Raw genomic sequence first — 21,140 nt, 5'->3', positions numbered from 1 at the left:
CTTCTTCCTTTGCTGCCACCTCAAATGTTAGTGTTCTCTATGGTTCCGATCTCTTTCACCTTTTCTTACACTTCCCCAGGCCTAGTGGACTTGTGGCCTGAAGACACATTCACTGCCTTCAGAATTATTTGGGACACAGGTAATTTTTAAAATTTTGTTTTAAATGCCTCAGTACATATACTGTCCTTTCTACAAAAGACCCCACCATCTTAATCAGACTACTCCAAAGAGTTGTTACCTGGTAGCTAGTGGAAATGCTAGGTTTCTGACCCTTACCTTATATTTCCAACCTCAGTGCTGATCACTTAGGATGAGAACCATTGCTTGTGTATTACCATAACTTGTGTTGGCTCTGTAGATTAGCTGCCAGCTGTAATCAGTTTTTCCCATGTCTAGTCCTGTTACTCCTCAGCTGTAGATTTATATTCCTAATTGTTTATTAGAAATGTGTACCCATTTAAAAAACTGTTTGAGATATAATTGACATATAACATTGCACTTATTAGTCTTAGTTGTGTAAGATAGTTCTTTGACATATGCATATACTGGGAAGTGATTATTACAGTAAGTTTAGTTACATCATCAATACACATAGCTGCAAAATCTTTTTTTTCTTTATAAGAACTTTCAAGATTTACTCCCTTAGCGACTTAACATACAGTATTATCACTATTGAGCATTACTATAAGTGTGTACATTTTGACTCCCTTCACCCATTTTTCCCACACTATGCCTCACTTCTGGCAACTACCATTGTGTTCTCTGTATCTTTGAGATGTTTTTTGTTTGTTTGTTTGTTTGTTTGTTTGTTTGTTTTAAGATTCCACATGTCAGTGATGTCATACAATGTCTTTCTCTGGCTGACTTACATCACTTAGCATAATGCTATCAAGCTTCATCCATGTTGTTGCAAATAGAATTTCCTCTTTTATGGCCAAATAATATTCCATTGTGTGTGTATGTATATATACATAGCACATTTTCTTTATCTGTACATCAGTGCACACTTACATTTTTTCCATGTCTTGGTTATTATAAATAATGCTACAGTGAACATAGTGGCTTAGATATCTTTTCAAGATAGTGATTTTGTTTCCTTTGGGTAAAGACTCAGAAGTGGAATTGTTAGATCATAAAGAAGTTTTATTTTTAAATAAAAAAAAATTTTTTTATTGTTTGTTTTTGAGAGTGAGAAAGAAAGAGTATGAGCAGGGAAGGGGCAGAGAGAGGGAGACACAGAATCTGAAGCAGGCTCCAGGCTCTGAGCTGTCAGCATAGAGCCCAACACAGGGCTTGAACTTGTGAACCATGAGATCATGACCTGAGCCAAAGTTGGACGCTTAACCAACTGAGCCACGCAGATGCCCCTATTTTTAAATTTTTGAGGAACCTCTGTACTGTTTTCCGTAGCAGCCACATTAATTTACATTGCTAACACCAGTGCATCGGGGTTTCTCTTTTCTCTCACATTTCTTATTTCTTGTATTTTTGATAATAGCCATTGTAACAGGTGTGAGGTGATACTTCATTGTGGTTTTGATTTTCATTTCACTGATGATTAGTGATGCTGAATACTTTTTCATGTACGCATTGCCTATTTGTATGTCTTCTCTAGAAAAAATATCTATCTAGATGCTCCGCCTATTTTTCAGTTGTAATTTTTAGGTATTTTTGCTATTGAGATAAATGAATTCTTTGTGTAGTTTTTATGTTGACATTTTATCATATAGTTGCAAATATTTTTTCCTAGCCCATAGGTTTTCTTTGCTGTACAAAAGTGTTTTATAGTTTTATGTAGCATCGTGCTCATATATGCACACCACATCATCTTTATCCATTCATCAGTTGATGGACGTTTGGGCTCTTTCTACAATTTGGCTCTGGTTGATAGCACTGCTATAAACATTGGGATACATGTGCCCCTATGAATCAGCATTCCTGTATCCTTTGGATAAAGTCCTAGAAGTACTATTGCTGGATCGCAGGATAATTCTATTTTTAACTTTTTGAGGAACCTCCACACTATTTTCAGAATGACTGCACCATTTTACATTCCCACCAACAGCCCAAGAGGGTTCCTCTTTCTCCATATCCTTGACACATCTGTTGTTTCTTGAGTTGTTAATTTTAGCCCGTCTGACCGGTGTGAGGTGGTATCTCAATGTGGTTTTGATTTGTATTTCCCTGATGATGAGCAATGTTGAGCATCTTTTCATGTGCCTGTTAGCCATTTGGATGTCTTCTTTGGAAAAGTGTCTATTCATGTCTTCTGCCCATTTCTTCACTGGATTATTTGTTTTTCAGGTGTTGAGTTTGATAAGTTCTTTATAGATTTTCGATACTAACCCTTATCCAATACATCATTTGAAAATATCTTCTCCCTTTCCGTCAGCTGCCTTTTAGTTTTTTGGATTGTTTCCTTTGCTGTACAGAAGGTTTTTATCTTGATGAGGTCCCAATAGTTCATTTTTGCCTTTATTTCCTTTGCCTTCGAAGACGTGTCAAGTAAGCATTTGCTGTGGCTGAGGTCAAATAAATAGGTTGTTGCCTGTTTTGTCCTGTAGGATTTTGATGGTTTCCTATCTCACATTTAGGTCTTTCATCCATTTTGAGTTTATTTTTGTGTATGGTGTAAGAAAGTGGCCCAGTTTCATTCTTGTGCAAGTTGCTGTACAGTTCTCAGCACCATTTGCTAAAGAGGCTGTTTTTTTTCCATTGGATACTCTTTCCTGTTTTGTTGAAGTTTAGTTGGCTGTATGTTTATGGGTCCAATTCTGGGTTCTGTATTCTGTTCCATTGGTCTTTGTGTCTGTTTTCATGCCAATACCATAACTGTCTTGATAGCTTTGTAGTAGAGGTTACAGCTTTGTAGTAGAGGTTAAAGTTAAAGTCCGGGACTGTGATGCCTCCAGCTTTGGTTTTCTTTTTCAACAGTACTTTGGCTATTCGGGGACTTTTGTGGTTTCATACAGATTTTAGGATTGCTTGTTCTAGCTCTGTGAAGAATACTGATGCTATTTTGTTTGGGGTTGCATTGAATGCATAGATTTTTTGGGTACTATCGACATTTTAGCAATATTTGCTCTTCCAATCCATGAGCATGGAATATTTTTCCATTTCTTTGTTTCTTCTTCAATTTCTTTCATAAGCTTTCTGTAGTTTTCAGCATACAGATCTTTTGCCTGTTTGGTTAGATTTATTCCTAAGTATTTTATGGGATCGACTCCTTGATATCTCTTTCTGTTGTATAGAAATTCAGCTGATATCTATAAATTGATTTTTTATCCTGCAACTTTGCTGAAATAGTGTCATGTATCAGTTCTGGCAGTTTTTTGGTGGAGTCTTTCAGGTTTCCCATGTCGAGTATTGTGTTATCTGTGAAAAGTGAAAGCTTGACTTCTTCTTTGCCAATTTGGATGACTTATTTCATTTTATTGTCTGACTGCTGAGGCTAGGTCTTCAACACTGTGTTAAACAACAGTGGTGAGAGTGGACATCTGTGTTGTGTTCCTGATATCAGGGGGAAGGCTCTCACTTTTTCCCCATTGAGGATGGTATTAGCTGTGGGCCTTTAATATATGGCTTTTATGATGTTAAGGTATATTCCCTCTGTCCCTACTTTCTTGAGGATTTTTTTTTAAGAAAGGATGCTGTATTTTGTCAAATGCTTTTTCTCCCTCTATTGACAGATCATCTAGGTAGAAAATAAGTAAGCAAACAGTGGCTCTGAATGACACATTGGACCAGATGGGCTTAACAGATAAATTCAGATCTTTTCATCCAAAAGCAGCAGAATATACAGTCTTCATGAGTGCACATGGAACATTCTCCAAAATAGATCACATACTGGTTCACAAAACAGTCCTCAACAAATATAAAAGGATTGAGATCATACCATGCATATTTTCAGATCACAACACTTTGAAACTTGAAATCAACCACAAGAAAAGAACATCCTACTAAGGAATGAATGAGTCAACCAGGAAATTAAGGAAGAACTTAAAAAATATATGGAAGCCTGTGAAAATGAAAACATGACAGTCCAAACCCTTTGGGATACAGCAAAGTCAGTCCTAAGAGGAAAATACATTGGAGTCCAGGCCTTTCTCAAGAAACAAGAAAAATCCCAAATACAGAATCTAACCTCACACCTAAAGGAACTAGAAACAGAGCAGCAAAGAAACCCTAAAGCCAGCAGAAGAAGAGAAATCATAAAGATTAGAGCATAAACAATATAGAATCCAAAAAACAGTAGGACAGATAAATGAATCACTGGTTTTTTGAAAGAATAAGCAATTGATGAGCCCCTAGCCAGGCTTCTCAAAAAGAAAAGAGAGAGGTCCCAAATAGATAAAATCACGAATGAAAGAGGAGAGATCACAACCAACATTAAGAAATACAAACAAGGGGCGCCTGGGTGGCGCAGTCGGTTAAGCGTCCGACTTCAGCCAGGTCACGATCTCGCGGTCCGTGAGTTCGAGCCCCGCGTCAGGCTCTGGGCTGATGGCTCGGAGCCTGGAGCCTGTTTCCGATTCTGTGTCTCCCTCTCTCTCTGCCCCTCCCCCGTTCATGCTCTGTCTCTCTCTGTCCCAAAAATAAATAATAAAAAAACAAAAACAAAAACAAAAAAAAAAACAAAAAAACGTTGAAGAAATACAAACAATTATCAGAGAATACTATGAAAAATTATATGCCAACAAACTGGACAATCTGGAAGAAATGGACAAATTCTACTCACCCACACACTACCAAAACTCAAAAGGGAAGAAATAGAAAACTTGAACAGACCCATAACCAGTGAAGAAATTGAATTGGTTATCAAAAATCTCCCAACAAATAAGAGTCCTGGGCCAGATGGCTTCTCAGGGGAATTCTAGCAGACATTTAAAGCAGAGTTAGTACCTATGCTTCTCAAGCTGTTCCATGAAATAGAAACGGAAGGAAAGCTTCTGTACTCCTTCTGTGAAGCCAGCATTACCTTGATTCCCAAGCCAGACAAAGACATCACTAAAAAGGAGAATTACAGGCAAATATCTGTGATGAACATGGATGCAAAAATTCTCAACAAGATACTAGCAAATCGAGTCCAACAGTATATTAAAAGAATTATTCACCATGGTCAAGTGGGATTCATTCTTGGGCTACAGGGCTGGTTCAATATTCACAAATCAATCAATGTGATACATCACGTTAACAGAAGAAAGGATATACCCTATGTTTTCTTCTAGTAGTGCTCTGGTTCCAGGTCTTATGTTTAAGACTTTTTAAATCCACTTTGAGTTGATTTTGTATATGGTGTAAAGTCCTGTTTCATTCTTTTGCATGTGGCTGTCTAGTTTTCCCAACACCATTTATTGAAGAGACTGTTGCTTCCTGATTGTATATTCTTGATGCCTTTGTCATAAATTGACCATATATATGTGAATTTATTCCTGGGTTCTCTATTCTGTTTTGTTGATCCATGTTTCTGTTTTTATGCTAATAACATATTGTTTTGATTATTATAGCTTTGTAATATGGTTTGAAATCAGGGAGTTTGATGTCTCCAGCTTCATTCTTTCTTAAGATTGCCTTGGCTATTGGGGGCCTTTTGTGGTTCCATACAAATTTTAAGATTGTTGTTTCTAGTTCTGTGAAAAATGCCATTGGAATCTTGATAGGGATTGCATTGAATCTGTAGGTTGCTCAGGGTGTATGGACATTTTAACGGTGTTAAGTCTTCCTGTTCATAGACACAAAATATGTTTCCATTTATTTGTGTTCTCTTCAATTTCTTTTATCAATGTCTTATAGTTTTCAGGTGTATAGATCTTTTACCTCCTTGGGTAAATTTATCCCTCAGCATTTTATTCTTCTTGATGCAATTGTAAATGGAATTGTTTCTTTTCTTTTCTTTTCTTTTCTTTTTTTAATGTTTATTTATTAGAGAGAGAGAGCATGCATAAGCAGGGAGGGGCAGAGAGAGAAGGCGAGAGAGAATCCCAAGGAGGCTTCATGCTGCTAGCACAGAGCCCAACGTGGGCTTGATCTCACAACCGTGAGATCATGACCTGAGCCTAAATCAAGAGTCAGATGCTTAACTGACTAAGCCACCCAGTCATCCCTCTTTTTTTTTTTTTAAATATTTACTTTGAGAGACAGTGTGAACAGGGGAGAGGCAGAGAAGTGGAGAGAGAATCCCAAACAGGCTCCATGCTGTCAGTGCACAGCCGGATGTGGAGCTCTATCTCACGAACTGCAAGATAATGACCTGAGCCAAAATCAAGAGACAGATATTTAACCGACTGAGCCACCCAGGTACACATGGAATTGTTTTCTTAATTTCTCTAATAGTCTATTAATAGTATATAGAAACACAACTTATTTTTGTGTATTCATTTTATGTTTTGCAAACTTTCTTTAAATAGTGACAGTTTTACTTATTCTCTTTTAATTTGGATACTGTTTATTCTTTTTCTTGCCTAATTTCTCTGGCTAGGACTTCTAATACTGTGTTGGATAAGAGTAGTGAGAGTGGGTATCCTTGTCTTGTTCCTGAGCGAGAAGAAAAGGTTGGAACTAATAAGCTTGAGAGGAGGGTCTTTGTGGAGCTGAAACTCAGACCTCTGAGGAGGCACAGCTACCTGGTGCTGGAGCCTCTTAATGGAGGCAGAGGTGAGGTGGACCTGTGATGAAGCTGGTTCTTCAAAGTTTGGAAAAACTGTATTTGGCTGCTACTACAAAGAGACAGTGCTGGTATAGGGATGAAGAAGCCTTGCTGGGTAACATTCTTGAGAACACAGGCAAGCCCACAGGAAGCAAAAAGGAAGGAGCAAGACCCTAATTCTTCCCTTAGCCTTGTAGTCTAGGGCCAGCTGGCAAAGCAGAAAGATAGTGTGCACATTCCCTGCATCAGCACTGCAAACAGTGTATCAAAAGGTGGAGTTGGAGTTGTGAACAAATAATGTAATAGCTAGTCCATCATCCTTGGTTTATCCTACTTTTTTTTTTTTTTTTTTAATTTTTTAATTATTTTTGAGAGTGAGAGAGACAGAGCATGAGTGGGGGAGGGGCAGAGAGAGAGGCAGACACAGAATCAGAAGTAGGCTCCAGGCTCTGAGCTGTCAGCACAGGGCCCGATGCGGGGCTTGAACTCACGGACTGCAAGATCATGACCTGAGACGAAGTTGGACACTCAACCGAGTGAGCCACCCAGGCGCCCGGTTTATCCTACTTCTGCAGATCCAGTCCATCACCAAGTCCTGTCAACTCTGCCTCTAAAGTGAATCTCAAGTTTGTCCTCTTCTCTTTGTCCTGCTGTCTCTTAGGTACACCTGGGCTCCTTTCCACTGACCTACTACAATGATTCCCTAACTAGTCTGTGATTCCAGTCTTACCCTTTTACAGTTCATTCTTCATACAGCAACCAAAGTGATCTTTTCTAAGTATAAATCAAATCCTGTTACTTCCCTTCCTAAACTACCCAGCAGATTCTCTTTGTACTTAGAATAAATTCCATATTCTTGACCGAGGTCCATAAGGTGACATGTGGTCTGTCCTTTGTTTACCTCTCTTCGATTTCCTATTCTTCCTCCCTCCCTCGTTATACTTCCATTACACTGGGCTTACCACTCCGAGCCCTTCTCACTCTCTGATAATAACATATTTATTGGTTTACTTTTTGTTTTGTCTGGTTCTTTGCTTGAATCATTCCATTTGCAAAACGGCTTTGTCTTGTTCACCACTTAACATTCAGTTCCTGAAGACATGCTTGGCACAAATGGATGAATCTTGGGCTCTTTCCCTCCCCTTCTCTCCCCTTTTCCCCACCCCGCATCCCCCAGAGCCCATATACCAATAGTTACCAGGACCTATCGGGCTTTGGTTCTTGGGTTTGTATTCAGTCTTTTCTTTCTGCTCTATCCTCAGTGTCATGCCTTGTTTCCTATTCTTAGTGGGGTTCTGGTTTGCTGCTGCCATCTCTTGACTGATCTCCATTTGTTTATGTTTTGTCTCTTCCAGCCCATACCTTGCACTACTGCCAAAAGATGAGTCTATTTATATCCCTTTTATGCTTCAAAAATTTCCTATAGGATAAAGTCCTAGTTCTTAGAATCAACTATGTTGTTCCCAGTCTTACTTAAACCTGCCTTCTTGTACTCTTCAGTGTAACAGTATCAGTTAAGGTGCAGGCAGGAAAGCAGAGCCATTGTGAATGGCAGGTGATCAGGGATTTATTTTAGGAAGCAGACCCTGCACAACTGTGTGAAGAGCAGGGAAAGAGAAGGTGTGAAGGAGGTGGAGGATGGTCTCTGATTTCCTGAAGCCCTGGTGTGGGAGGACCAACTGGAGCTTGTAGGGAGGTCTGCAACTGGCATGGCCGGGGCCAGAGGGTACACAGACAGGAAGCTTGTGAGAGGTCTCTGGTAAGCTCTCTCTGAGTAGCTGTCAGCTCTGTGAGCCTGCTGCCTGCCAGGCATCCAGTGGGGACTGGTGATGGGTAAGACCTACAGTTGGGAATAAGAGCTGAAGGAGGAGTGGAAAAAAACTAGGACAAGTTAGAACTGGCTGGGCCCCTCTGCATCTATCTGTCCCTCATCTTATCTGCCTGGAAAGATCTTCAGAGAGTAATGACAACTGGTTCACTTCTGACTGCCACACCTTGTACACGTTCGTTCCTTTTTTGGTCTAGTTCTAGCGTGGATCCATACAGGGAATGTGGTTACCAGCTTACTGGAGTTGACAGTAATACATCCAGCTCGACACCCTGTGGGTTGGTCTGACTGACCTGCTTGCTGTTTTTGGAATATGCTAAGTAATTTCATGCCAGTGTATTTGCGGTGTAAGTGCTGTTTTCTCTGCCTGGTGTTTTCTTCTACCCTTCCTAGTAACTTCTGCTTGTCTTCAAGACCCAACTCACATGTTACCTCCTTGAAACCTTCACGACTTCCCCAGCAGTGACCTTCTCCTCTATTTTCATAGTCCTCTAGCTTTGCAGTTAGCAGTTTCTACCACAGTTCTCTTCTACTTTCTGCAAAGAGTTAATTACATAAGGACAACTTACCTAGTGATTTAAGTGTTGATGACAAATATGAGCCCAGAATGGTTTCCTGGAAGTACATTCTATAAAAACTAGTGCCCTCACCAAAATTTTTCTGGTCTGAATTTGCCACACTTGCGTGATAGTGTTGGTAGAAGGAGTTTGCCTGATGGCCTCTTTTATCTCTTGTTTGTTGTGAGAGATTCACACACTGTGGCCACTCCCACTGCCTCTTAAATCCACTAGTCAGAGGTTGTAGACCAGTGCACAGCTTACTGGAAATGTGTTGGTTTTCTCTCTTCAACAGGGAGTTCTACCTGTGGCCAAGAACAGTGTTTCTGAAGAGCCAGGGAAAAGTATCCTATAGCCTGCCTACTCAGAAAGGCCAGGCAGCACATGCTAGATATATACTGCTTACATGTAGAAAGTGGGCCACTTTGTATGTTTTCTTTTCCAGATTACAAGGCACTGGGTATCTTGAAGCGGCAGTTCCCTAACACGGCCCTAATCGGGCTGACGGCAACCGCAACTAGCCATGTTTTGAAGGATGCCCAGAAAATACTGTGTGTGGAAAAGTGTTTTACTTTCACAGCTTCTTTTAATCGGCCAAATCTTTATTATGAGGTGTGTAACTTTTATGTCAACGTATTACTTTCATGAAGGATTATAGCAGAGGTTACCTTTTCATTATGTTTATAAGTAACAGGTAACTCTGTTTAAAAGTTTTTAAAATGAGGAAGTGATGAGAAGCATATTCATTGATTCGTGCTTTCTTCTGTATCTCTTTTGCTGCATAATCCTTTGCTGGGTTAAATAAAAGACATTGCCTTGTGAAGTTGATGCACATTATTGTGCAAGGATGGAGGGAAGATTGATGCCAAGGACCCTAACTACATCTCTATTGAAGTTAATTACAAAATAGTTCAAGATTAATATACCATTTGCTAATACTCTATTCAGATTATGTGACATGTTTTTTCTAATTTCCTAAATGTATGTATGTGTGTGTGTGTGTGTGTGTGTGTGTGTGTGTGTGTGTATTATATCCTTTTAAGAATAGATAATATTTTTCTGAGTCTCCATTCAAGTTATTTATGCCATGGTTTATGTTTTTATAAAAGTAGCATCAAAAAATAAAAAGGTCTCCATCTTTACAAGTTCACTGCTTCTGTGCCTTCTTATTCCTGGCAAATTCAAAACCAAGGATCAAGAAGAGCCTGGGAGGTGGCAGGGTCAGGAGAGGTGAATGAAAGAGCAAGGAAAAGGCACTATGCCTATAAAAGATTGGCACCCTGAAAGTTGTAAGTCAATGTTTATATGGATGGTACTCATTAATTTACTTTGTAATAAGTTAGCTTTCTCTTAGATTCGGCAGAAGCCCTCCAACACTGAAGATTTTATCGAGGATATTGTAAAGCTCATCAATGGGAGATACAAAGGGCAATCAGGTAATACAAAAACAACTTTGAAGACTGAGAGAAAAGTTTCAAAAAGTAATATCATACTGATTTACTGATGAATGATTAGCCACCAAAAATATTAGTGCATGGCAGAAGATATTTGAAAATGTTATGTTAAAATTAATTAGCTTGGTGGGGGCGCCTGGGTAGTTCATTTGGTTAAGTGTCCAACTTTGGCTCAGGTCATGATCTCATGGTTTGCAGGTTTGAGCCCTGTGTTGGGCTCTGTGCTGATAGCTCAGAGCCTGGAGCCTGCTTTGGATTCTGTGTGTCCCTCTTTCTCTGCACTGCAACCCCCCCCCCCCCCCCCCACTGCCACTCATGCTCTGTGTTTCTCTCTCAAAAATAAACATTAAAAAAATTAAAAAAAATTAATTTGCTTGGTGATCTTAGAAATTGGGTGTGTCATTTACTAATGGGATGGATTATAAGAGTCATAAAACTATTTATTTTTGTTTATTTGCACCTAATTGCTTTAAGTAGTCATTAGTGGACCTAATGGCATAATGCTAATTATCAACAGCACATTTAGTTAATTATCCACTGTGTATTAGAAGGTTAAGCACTGACTTTCTGAATGGATGTAAAATAGTCCTTGATAGCAAAGGACAATTAAAGAATAAATAGTGCACATTGAGTGAGGTATCTATAGATGGAGTTGAGAGTATTTCTGTTTCCTGGATTAATGCACAGATGAGCATTACTGAAGCACAGAGTTTGTGTAAAGGTAGCATTTCAAAGCTGTTCTACAGATTTTCAGGAGACATTAATGAGTACCCAGGGTAAAAGGAGCTCCAGGGTCAAATAAGTTTGAGAAAAGCTGCAGCTATTTATCCTCTTGGAGCTTCATGGGGTATACCAGCACATTAGAGGTTCTGGCCAGTCCTGCAAATAAAGAGAGAAACCTGTTCAATGCAGTGGTTCCCAAACTCCTTTGCACATGAAACTTTTCACATCATACTTGAGAGAAAAAAAGAGGTAATGGGAACCAAAACTTGTGGCCCAGGGCTTATTTCTGTTTTAGAGCAAGCTGCTGATCAAATCTTGAATTATATCAGAAAGTCATTATGTGTTGAAGACCTTGGCATTTTTTCCTAAATCTTTTTCCCTCATGCGTTGTGTTAATCAGTATCTTGAATATGTGTGTATGTATATCTAACAATTGGACATATTTTATTACAGGAATCATATATTGCTTTTCTCAGAAAGACTCTGAGCAAGTTACAGTTAGTTTACAGAAACTGGGAATTCAGGCAGGTGCATACCATGCCAATATGGAACCAGAAGATAAGACCAAGGTTCATAGAAGATGGTCAGCCAATGAAATTCAGGTTAAGTATATATCTTCAACAGCATCCTCATTAACATTTAAAAATATTTTAAGTTTATATAATTAACATAAAATGTTAAAACATTTTAGGTGGTGGTGGCCACGGTTGCATTTGGTATGGGAATTGATAAACCAGATGTGAGATTTGTTATCCATCATTCAATGAGTAAATCTATTGAAAATTATTACCAAGAGAGTGGACGTGCAGGTATGTGTAACTTCTAACCAGAGGGAACTTTTAACAAAGCTTTTCCAGAAAACACATTATATATGTTTAATAATTCTGTATTTTAAATATTTAGTAGCTAGTATTGTTTAGAACAATGAAGTCATTTTTACAGTTTTATACTTTTTTGGTACTTATGTTTGTGTGCTTATTTTACTTGTATTGGAGTGTTATGAATTGTTTCCTATGTTTTCTAAGATAATTTGATGTCTGTCTTTAACTTCTGAATTTTTAATTAGTGGCTTCAAATTGTTAACTTCAATAATTGGATTATTTATGCACATATTTTTTTTTACTAATAAAGCTGATTGTTGATAGCTCTCATTAGTTGGTTTTTCTTTTTATAATTTCAGGGCAGCTGTTACAAATTAACTTGCACATATCTGAAATTTCTAGATGTGATATATTTAGACTGTGAAGCATTGCCAGCTAATTTTATATATATTATTTTTGCATATTTTGAAATTTTCAAGTAATTATGCAATCTCAAGACTTCTCACACTACAGGTCGAGATGACATGAAGGCGGACTGTATTTTGTATTATGGCTTTGGAGATATATTCAGAATAAGTTCAATGGTGGTGATGGAAAATGTGGGACAACAGAAGCTTTATGAGATGGTGTCATACTGTCAAAACATAAGCAAGTAAGCCACATACCTTTTTATAACTTGTTATTTAAAAATAAGCACAACATGAAAGTCTGGGAAATTACTTTGGATACTTGCTCAGTAAGTAAATACACTGGTAGAATATCAAGTACAAACCTGTAAAAGCAAATGTCTAAAGGGTGGGAACCAGTACGTGAACCCTCAGGATCTGCCTTAATTCCAGAAAATGTATTCTCTCTTTCTATTTGATAATCCTCCAAAACTTTCATTGGAGTTTTTTTTTGTTGTTGTTTCTTTAAGTAAAACAAGTATATTGAGATGCTGATTTTCTTTCAATTGAAGAATAATTGAAGTACAATATTGTATCTGTTTCAGGAGAACAACATAGTGATTCAGTATTCTCATATATCACAAAATGGTCACCACAATAATTCTAGTTACCCTCTGTCACCCTACAGAGTTGGTACAATATTATGGACTATACATTACATCCCCCTGTCATCTCTATTTTATTTATAACTAGAAGATTGTACCTCTTAATCCCCTTCATGTATTTCATCCATCCCCACTTTTATTGAAAATTTTGATACAAATTCACAGTGAGTTCAAGCCTTTTCTCTCTGGCACTGACATACAGCTACATGCTTTACCAGTTGTGAAAAGGTATTTATGATAGGCATTTTGAGAGCTGAGCTCTGTAACATGTACCATCTTACCAGCTGATGGGTTGATGAAATAATTGAGAGCAGGGTTAAGTTTCTGCTTACTAAATAAAATTTAAATCTAGGATGGTTTTAGTTAGAGCATATAGTTCCTTGGTGGCTTTTCAGTATTAGTCATCTTTGTACTCTTATTGCCCATCATGTAAAATGGACTCAAAATTTTTGAACTGATAAGCAGCTATCGAACAGTAACAGAAAACGTCATTTCTTCCTGTAGGTGGTACAATAATCTAGTTAAAGAAGTAAGAAAATGAAAATTTTCTTAGATATCCAATAGATATCAAGAAGCATATTTGGGGGTTTAGAGTCAAATACAAGAAACTACTAAGATACAAGAAACTGCTTTGCTATCAGGAAGATTCTTTTAATAGTTCCCAAATATTGAATCTCAAGGGAATCTCAGACAACTTCTGAAAGCAGTGTTTATCAAGTATATATGGAAAAAAAATATGTGATAGGCAGAATAGTCTCCCAAAGATGTCTACATTCAAATTCCTGGCAACTGTAAATTAACCTTCCGTGGCAAAAGGGAATTAAGACTGCAAATGGAATTAAGGTGGCTAATGAGCTGACCTTAAAATAGGGATATAACTCTGGGTTGTTTGTGTGGATCCAGTATAATCATAAGGGTACTTAATTGTGGAATGAAGCAAGAAAGGTTAGAATGATATTCATTGGCTTTGGAGATGGAGGAAAGTGGGGCATGAGCCAAGGAATTCAGGCAGTCTCTAGGAATCAGAAAGGACAAGGAAACAGATTCTCCCCTAAAGCCTCCAGAAGAAATCCATCCCTGCTGATACTCTGATTTTAAGCCAGTAAAACCCATATCAGACTTCTCATGTATAGAAATGTAAGACAATAAATTTGTGTTAAGCCACTAGATTTGTGGTAATGTTATGACAGCAATAGGAAACTAATATAATCTATAACTCTGTTTTGAAATAGGGATTCTTGGGGTGCCTGGGTGGTTCAGTCAGTTAAGTGTCTGACTTCAGCTCAGATCATGATCTCACGGTTCAGGGGTTTGAGCCCCGCATCAGGCTTTGCAATGACAGCTCAGAGCCTGGAGCCTGCTTCGGATTCTGTGTCTCCCTCTCTTTCTGCCTCTCCCCCGTTCGCACTCTGTCTTCCTCTCAAAAATAAATAAACATTAAAAAAAATAAATTAATTAAAAAAGAAATAGGAATTCTTAAAACTTACTAGGTCGTTTAATAATGTATATATCAATGTGTTTGCAGGTGTCGCCGTGTATTGATAGCTCAACATTTTGATGAAGTATGGAATTCAGAAGCATGCAACAGAATGTGTGATAACTGTTGTAAAGACATTTGTGAGTTCACGTTTTTGTTTTTTTTTAAAATTTTTTAAAGTTTATTTTGAGAGAGACAGAGCATGAGCAGGGGAGGGGCAGAGAGAGAGCAAGAATCCCAAGCAGGTTGTATAGAGTCAGCACAGAGCCCGGCATGGGGTTTGATCTCACAAAACTGTGAGATCATGACCTGAGCCGAAATCAAGAGTCCAATGTTTAACTGACTGAGCTACCCAGGCACCCCTGAGTTCTCTGTCTATTGAAGTACAGTTGACCCATAATGTTATATTAGTTTCAAGTATATGGCATAGAAATTTGATAAGTCTATATATTGTGCTGTGCCAGGTACCAGTGTAGCTACCATCTGTCACCATGCAATGCTATTACAGTTCCATTGACTATATTCTCTGTACTGTACCTTTCATCCCCATGACTTATTCATTCCATAACTGGAAGCTTGTACTCCCACTCCCCTTCACCCATTTTCCCCATCCCTCTACCTCCTTCCCCTGTGGCAAACATCATTTTGTTTTCTATATTTATGGGTCAGTTTTTGCTTTCTGCTTATTCCTTTATTTTTTAGATTCTACATATAAGTAAAATCCTATAGTATTTAACTTATTTCACTTAGCATAATACCCTCTCGATCCATTCATGTTTTTGCAAATGGCAAGATCTTTTATATGGCTGAGTAATATTCCATTGTGTGTATATTCCATTGTGGTAATGGACACTTGGGTTGCTACCATATCTTGGCTTTAAACATAGGATTACATCTATCTTTTCAAATTAATGTTTTTGGTTTTGGGGGGTAAATACTTGGTTGTAGAATTACTGGATCATGTGGTAGTTCCATTTTTAATTTTTTGAGGAAGCTCCATACTGTTTTCCACAGCGGCTACACCAGTTTGCATTGCCACCAACAATGCACAAGGTTCCCTTTTCTGTCCATACTTGCTAACACTTGTTTCTTATGTTGTTGATTTTGGCCATTCTGACAGGTGTGGGGTGATATTGTGGTTTGATCACTGTGGGTTTGATTTGCATTTCCCTAATGATTAGTGAGCATCTTTTCATGTGTCTCTTGGCTATTTGTAGGTCTTCTTTGGGAGAATGTCTATTCAGGTCTTCTCATTTTCTAATTGGATTATTTTTTTGGTGTTGAGTTGTATAAGTTCTTTATATATTTTGGATACTAACACTTTATCGACTATATCATTTGCAAGTATCTTCTCTGATTCAGTAGGTTGTCTTTCAGTTTTGTCGATGATTTTCTTCACTGTCAAAGCTTTTTATTTTGTTGTGGTCCCAATAATTGTGCTTTTGTGTCCCTTGCATGAGAAGACATAGCCAGAAAAATGTTGCTATGGCTAATGTTAAAGAAATTACTGTTTATGTTCTCTTCTGGCATTTTATGGTAACAGGTCTCACATTTAGGCCTTAAATCCATTTTTAGTTTGTTTTTGTGTATGTTGTAAGAAAGTGGTCCAGTTTTCCCAGTACCACTTATTGAAGAGACTATTGTATATTCTTGCATCCTTTGTCATAGATTGACCATATATATAAGCATGGGTTTATTTCTGGCCTATTCTGTTCCATTGATCTGTTTTTGTGCCAGTACATTATATTTTTAATTTTTTTTCTTAATGTTTATTTATTTTTGACAGAGAGAGAGACACAGAGACAGAGCATGAGGTGGGGAGGGGCAGAGAGAGAGGGAGACCCAGAATTTGAAGCAGGGTCCAGGCTCTGAGCTGTCAGCACAGAGCCCAACGCAGGGCCTGAACTCACAGACTGCGAGATCATGACCTGAGCCGAAGTCGGACTCTCAACCGACTGAGACACCCAGGTGCCCCAACGTTATTTTGATTATTACAAGTTTGTAGTATATCTTGAAATCTGGGATTTGAAATCTAGCTTTATTCTTCTTTCTCAAGATTTCTCTGGCTATTTGATGTCTTCGTGGTCCCATACAAATTTTAGGATTATTTCTAGTTCTGTGAAAAATGCTCTTGGTATTTTCATAGAGATTACACTGAATCTGTAGATTGGTTTGTGTAGTAGGTATTTTACCAGTATTCTTCCAATCCATGAGCATTGAGCATCTTTCCATTTGCTTTTGTAATCTTCAATTTCTTTCATCAGTGTTTTGTAGTTTTCGGAGTACAGGGTCTTTCGCCTCCTTGGTTAAGTTTATTCCTGGGTATTTTATTATGTTTGGTGCAATTGTAAATGGAATTGTGTTTTTAATTTATCTTTCTGCTACTTCATTATTAGCATATAGAAACATAGCTGATGTGTATTGTTTCCTGCAACTTTACTGAATTCATTTACTCTAATTGCTTATAAATGCAGTCTTTAAGGTTTTCTATGTATAGTATTATGTCACCTGCGAATAGTGACATTTTAATTTATTCCTTACTAATATTGGTTTCTTTTTCTTGTCTGAATGCCGTGGCTAGGGCTTCCAGTATTATGTTGAATGAAAGTGGTGAGAGTGGACATCCTTATCTTGCTCCTGACCTTAGAGGAAAAGCTCTCAGTTTTTCACAATTGAGTGTAATTTTAGCTCTAGATACTTCATGTATGGCCTTTGTTATGTTGAGGTATGTTTCCTTTAAACCTTTGTTGAGTTTTTGTCATGAACAGATGTTGAATTTTGTCAAATGCTTTTCCCACATCTATTGAAATCATCATATGGTTTTTACTCTACCTATTGTAAAAGAGTATCACATTGATTGATTTGCAAATATTGAGACATCCATGTATCCCCAGAATAAATTCCACTTCATCCTGGTGAATGATCCTTTTAATGTATTGCTGAATGTGGTTTGCTGATATTTTGTTGAGGATTTTTGCATCTATGTGCATTGATGATAATGGCCGTAGCTTTCTTTTTAGGTGTTGTCTTTGTCTGGCTTGGCATCAGGGTAATTCTGGCCTCATGGAATGTATTTGGAAGCTTTCCTTCCTCTTCTAGTTTTTGGTATAGTTTGAGAATAGGTATTAACTCCTTTTTATATGTTTGGTAGATTTCACCTGTGAGCCCATCTGGTCTTGGACCTTTGTTGATAGTTAAAAACGTTTTTGTTTTTGTTTTTGTTTTTGTTTTTGTTTACGTAGGATCCATACCGAGTGTGGAGCCTAACACGCGGCTTGAACTCACAACCCTGAGATCAAGCCCTGGTCTGAGATCAAGAGCTGGACTCCTGAGCCAGCCAGGCTCCCCTGTTGGTAGTTTTTTTTTTAGTAATAAAAAACTTCCATATTATTACTGGTAATTGGTCTGTTCAGACTTCCATTTTCCCTTATTCACTTTTGGAAAATTGTACATTTCTAGGAATTTACCCATTTCTTCTAGGTTGTCCAATTTGTTGGCACATGATTTTTCATATTCTGTTAGAATCCTTTGTATGTGGTGTCAGTTGCTTCACTTTCATTTTGGATTTTTTTTTTTTTTTTTTTTTTTTTTTTTTGAGAGAATCTCAAGCAGGCTCCACACTGGGTAGAAGTCCTCTTTTGTTTTTGTTGATGAGTGGTGGGGTTAAGGTTTAGCAATTTCGTTTATCTTTCCAAAGACCCAGTTCTTAGCTTACTTGATCTTTTTCTTTGTTTAGACTCTATTTCTGATTTGATCTTCATTATTTCCTTTCTTCTATTTACCTTGGGTTTTGTTCTTTTTCTAGTTCTTTTCTTTCTAGTTCCTTTAGGTATAAAGCTAGATTGTTTATTGGAGATTTTTCTTGTCTTGAGGTAGTCGTTATAAATTTACCTCTTAAAACTGCTTTTGCTGTTTCCCAAAGATTTTGGGCAGTTGTGTTTTCATTTTCATTGTCTCCATGTATTTTTTTAATTTCTTCTTTCTTTGCTTACCTGTTGATTGTGTAGTATCATGTTGTTTAGCCTCCACATGTTTGTGTTTTTCTTGTGACTGATTTCTAGTTTCATGCTGTTGTGGTTGGAAAAGCTGCATGATATGATTTCCATCTTTTAAATTTATCGAGTTATTTTTATTTTGTCCTCTAATATGATCTGTCCTAGAGATGTGTCCCATGTGCACTGTGTATTCTGTTTTTGGATGGAATGTTCTGTCTATATCTGTTATGTCCATCCAGTCCAATGTGTCATTCAAAGACAGTTTCCTTATTGACCGACTGCCTGGATGATCCATCCATTGATGTAAGTGGTGTGTTAAAGTTCCGTACCATTATTGTATTACTATCAGTTTCTCTCTTTGGTTATGTGTGTTTTATGTATTTCGATGCTCCTATGTTGGGTGTGTAGATATGTACACTTGTTATATCTTGTTGGATTGGTACCTTTATCATTATGTAATACCCGTCTTTGACTCTTTTTACAGTCTTTGTTTTAAAGCATATTTTGTCTGATATGTGTACTGTTACTCTGGCTTTTCTTTTTGCTTCTACTTGCATGATGTTTTTCTATCTCTTCATTCTGAATCTACATGTATCTTTAGGCCTGAAGTTAATCGTTTTCTGGTTGTTTCTGTAGTTCTTCTCTGTTCTGTTCTTGCTCTCTTTGTTTGTGATTGATGACTTTCTGAGGTGTTATATTTGGCTTTCTATTTTATAATTTTTAAAATATTTTTTCACATCTTTTTGACTTTTTATTGTCTTATTTTTTTCAATCTCTATGCCGAACATGGGGTTTGAACTCACAACCCCAAGATCAAAAGTCTCACACTCTACCCACTGAGCCAGCCCAGCACCCCTAATTTTTAAATTTCTTTTTACTTTGAGTCAGCACAATGTTATATTTGTTTCAGATATACAAGATAGTGATTCAACAACTATAAGGTATGCTGTGCCCATCACAAGTGTAGTTACTGTCACCATACAACACTGTTACAGTACCATTGACTATATTCTGTATACTGTACTTTTTCCTTTTTTTTTTTTTTAACCTATTACAGGTTTTGTGTTTATGGTTATCATGAGGTTCATATGTAACATTCTAAGTATAAAGCAGTATATATGAATATATATGCATATATATTTATATATGAATATATAAATATTATATATAATATACATATTTATATATAAATATAAATATATTCATATATATGAATATATAATATGAAAGTTTACTCACTTGATATTGGCCAACAGATCCCTTGTTCTATCCTCATTTTAAACAATTCTTTATTTTTGCTGTTTAGCTTTGAGTGCATTACCCTGTCTTCTAAATCACTGATCTGTTCTGTATCCATTAATCACTATTTGATTCCCTCTAATGAATTTTTCATTTCAGTTATTCTTCAACTCTGGTTGTTTATATTTTTCAGTTCTTTGTTGAAGTGCTGAGTTTTCCCATTCTTCAGTCCAGTGAGCACCTTTAAGATCATTACTTTAAGCTCTTCCATTAGGCATATTGCTCTTCTCTGTTTTATTGTTTTGTGAGGTTTTGTCTTATCCTTTCATTTGGAGCATATTCCCTTGTTACCCCATCTTGCTTGACATGGTGTTTATTTCTATGAATTAGGCAGAACTGCTACTTTTCCCAAACTTGAAGGAATGCTCTTGGTGTGTGGTGGTCCTCTGTGCTGACTGTATATGCCTGGTGACTTTTGTTGGCTGGCTGGAGCTATGGCTGGCATGGGCTGGGGGTTTCAGGGCACCCCATGGTGGGGCTGCCTTGGCGAGATGGCTAGTGCTTAAGTGGGTGTGGGCTGGGGCATTCCTGAGGCTCTTTGCAGAGACAGGTTGTCCTGGCAGGACAGCTGAAGCTGAAGTGGGTGTAGTCAGGAGTGGTTCTGGGGTTCTCCATGTAGAGGGCACCCTGGCAGGATGGCTGAAACTGAAGTGGGTGTAAGCTGGGGTGTTCTGGGATGTGCAGCAGGTGCTCTGGTTGTGGCAGGTGGAACTGAGGTGTATTGTTGGCTGGAGAGGTCCCTGGGTGCTTTGTGCAGGGGGCAACCTGGCAGGGCAGCTGGTAGTTGAAAGGGCATGGGCTGTGGCAGTTGTAGGGCTCTCTGAACAGATGGTTCCCTGGAAAGAAGCTGAAGTGGGTGCAAGCCAGGGTGTCCTGGCAGGGCAGGTGGAGCTGAAAACGGGCATCTACTGGGGTGCCTTAGAAAGCTTCCTGAAGCCAAATTAGTGAGGGCCTAGAATGTTCCAAGGTGCTTTGTGCCTGCCTCAGTGTGGTGAGACAGGTGGAGCTGTAGTGAGCGTTGACCAGGACTTCCTGGTGTGCGCCACCATGGGGCTGTCTTGGTGGGACAGCTGGGGATGGTGTGGGTTAGGGGCCCAGGGCTCACTGAGGTGGTAGGTTGGTTAGGATGCCTGGACCCTGCTCCAATCTATGCTGTCAAGGTGGTGGGAGGGTGCATAAACTTGACACATATTAGATCTTCCAACCCAGAGAGAGTTGTAGCAGCTCCCCTCCCATTTAGCAGGGTTCACGGCTAGTTCCTTTATATTCTAGTTGGTCTTTTAAGCCGT

At 38.2% G+C, this 21,140-nt stretch overlaps 1 protein-coding gene and 1 non-coding gene across 2 annotated transcripts in view; one reads left to right on the top strand and one right to left on the bottom strand.

Annotated features, from left to right (window-relative positions):
- Positions 1-21,140, top strand: part of RECQL (RecQ like helicase) — a 58,131-nt gene that overhangs the window by 33,585 nt on the left and 3,406 nt on the right. Inside the window, exons 7-12 of the mRNA XM_078450041.2 lie at positions 9,477-9,643; positions 10,386-10,467; positions 11,662-11,810; positions 11,900-12,017; positions 12,543-12,681; positions 14,606-14,697. Coding sequence (XP_078306167.2) covers positions 9,477-9,643; positions 10,386-10,467; positions 11,662-11,810; positions 11,900-12,017; positions 12,543-12,681; positions 14,606-14,697 — 747 coding nt within the window. The remainder of the gene's footprint in view (positions 1-9,476; positions 9,644-10,385; positions 10,468-11,661; positions 11,811-11,899; positions 12,018-12,542; positions 12,682-14,605; positions 14,698-21,140) is intronic.
- Positions 19,331-19,403, bottom strand: TRNAK-UUU (transfer RNA lysine (anticodon UUU)). The gene has a single exon. It is a non-coding gene; the product is annotated as a tRNA-Lys (tRNA).

This window comes from Panthera onca, chromosome B4, assembly GCF_046562875.1.
Source record: "Panthera onca isolate mPanOnc1 chromosome B4, mPanOnc1 haplotype 2, whole genome shotgun sequence".
In the NCBI taxonomy this organism is placed as follows: Eukaryota; Metazoa; Chordata; class Mammalia; order Carnivora; family Felidae; genus Panthera; species Panthera onca.
This window is presented reverse-complemented; position numbering and strand designations above follow the sequence as displayed.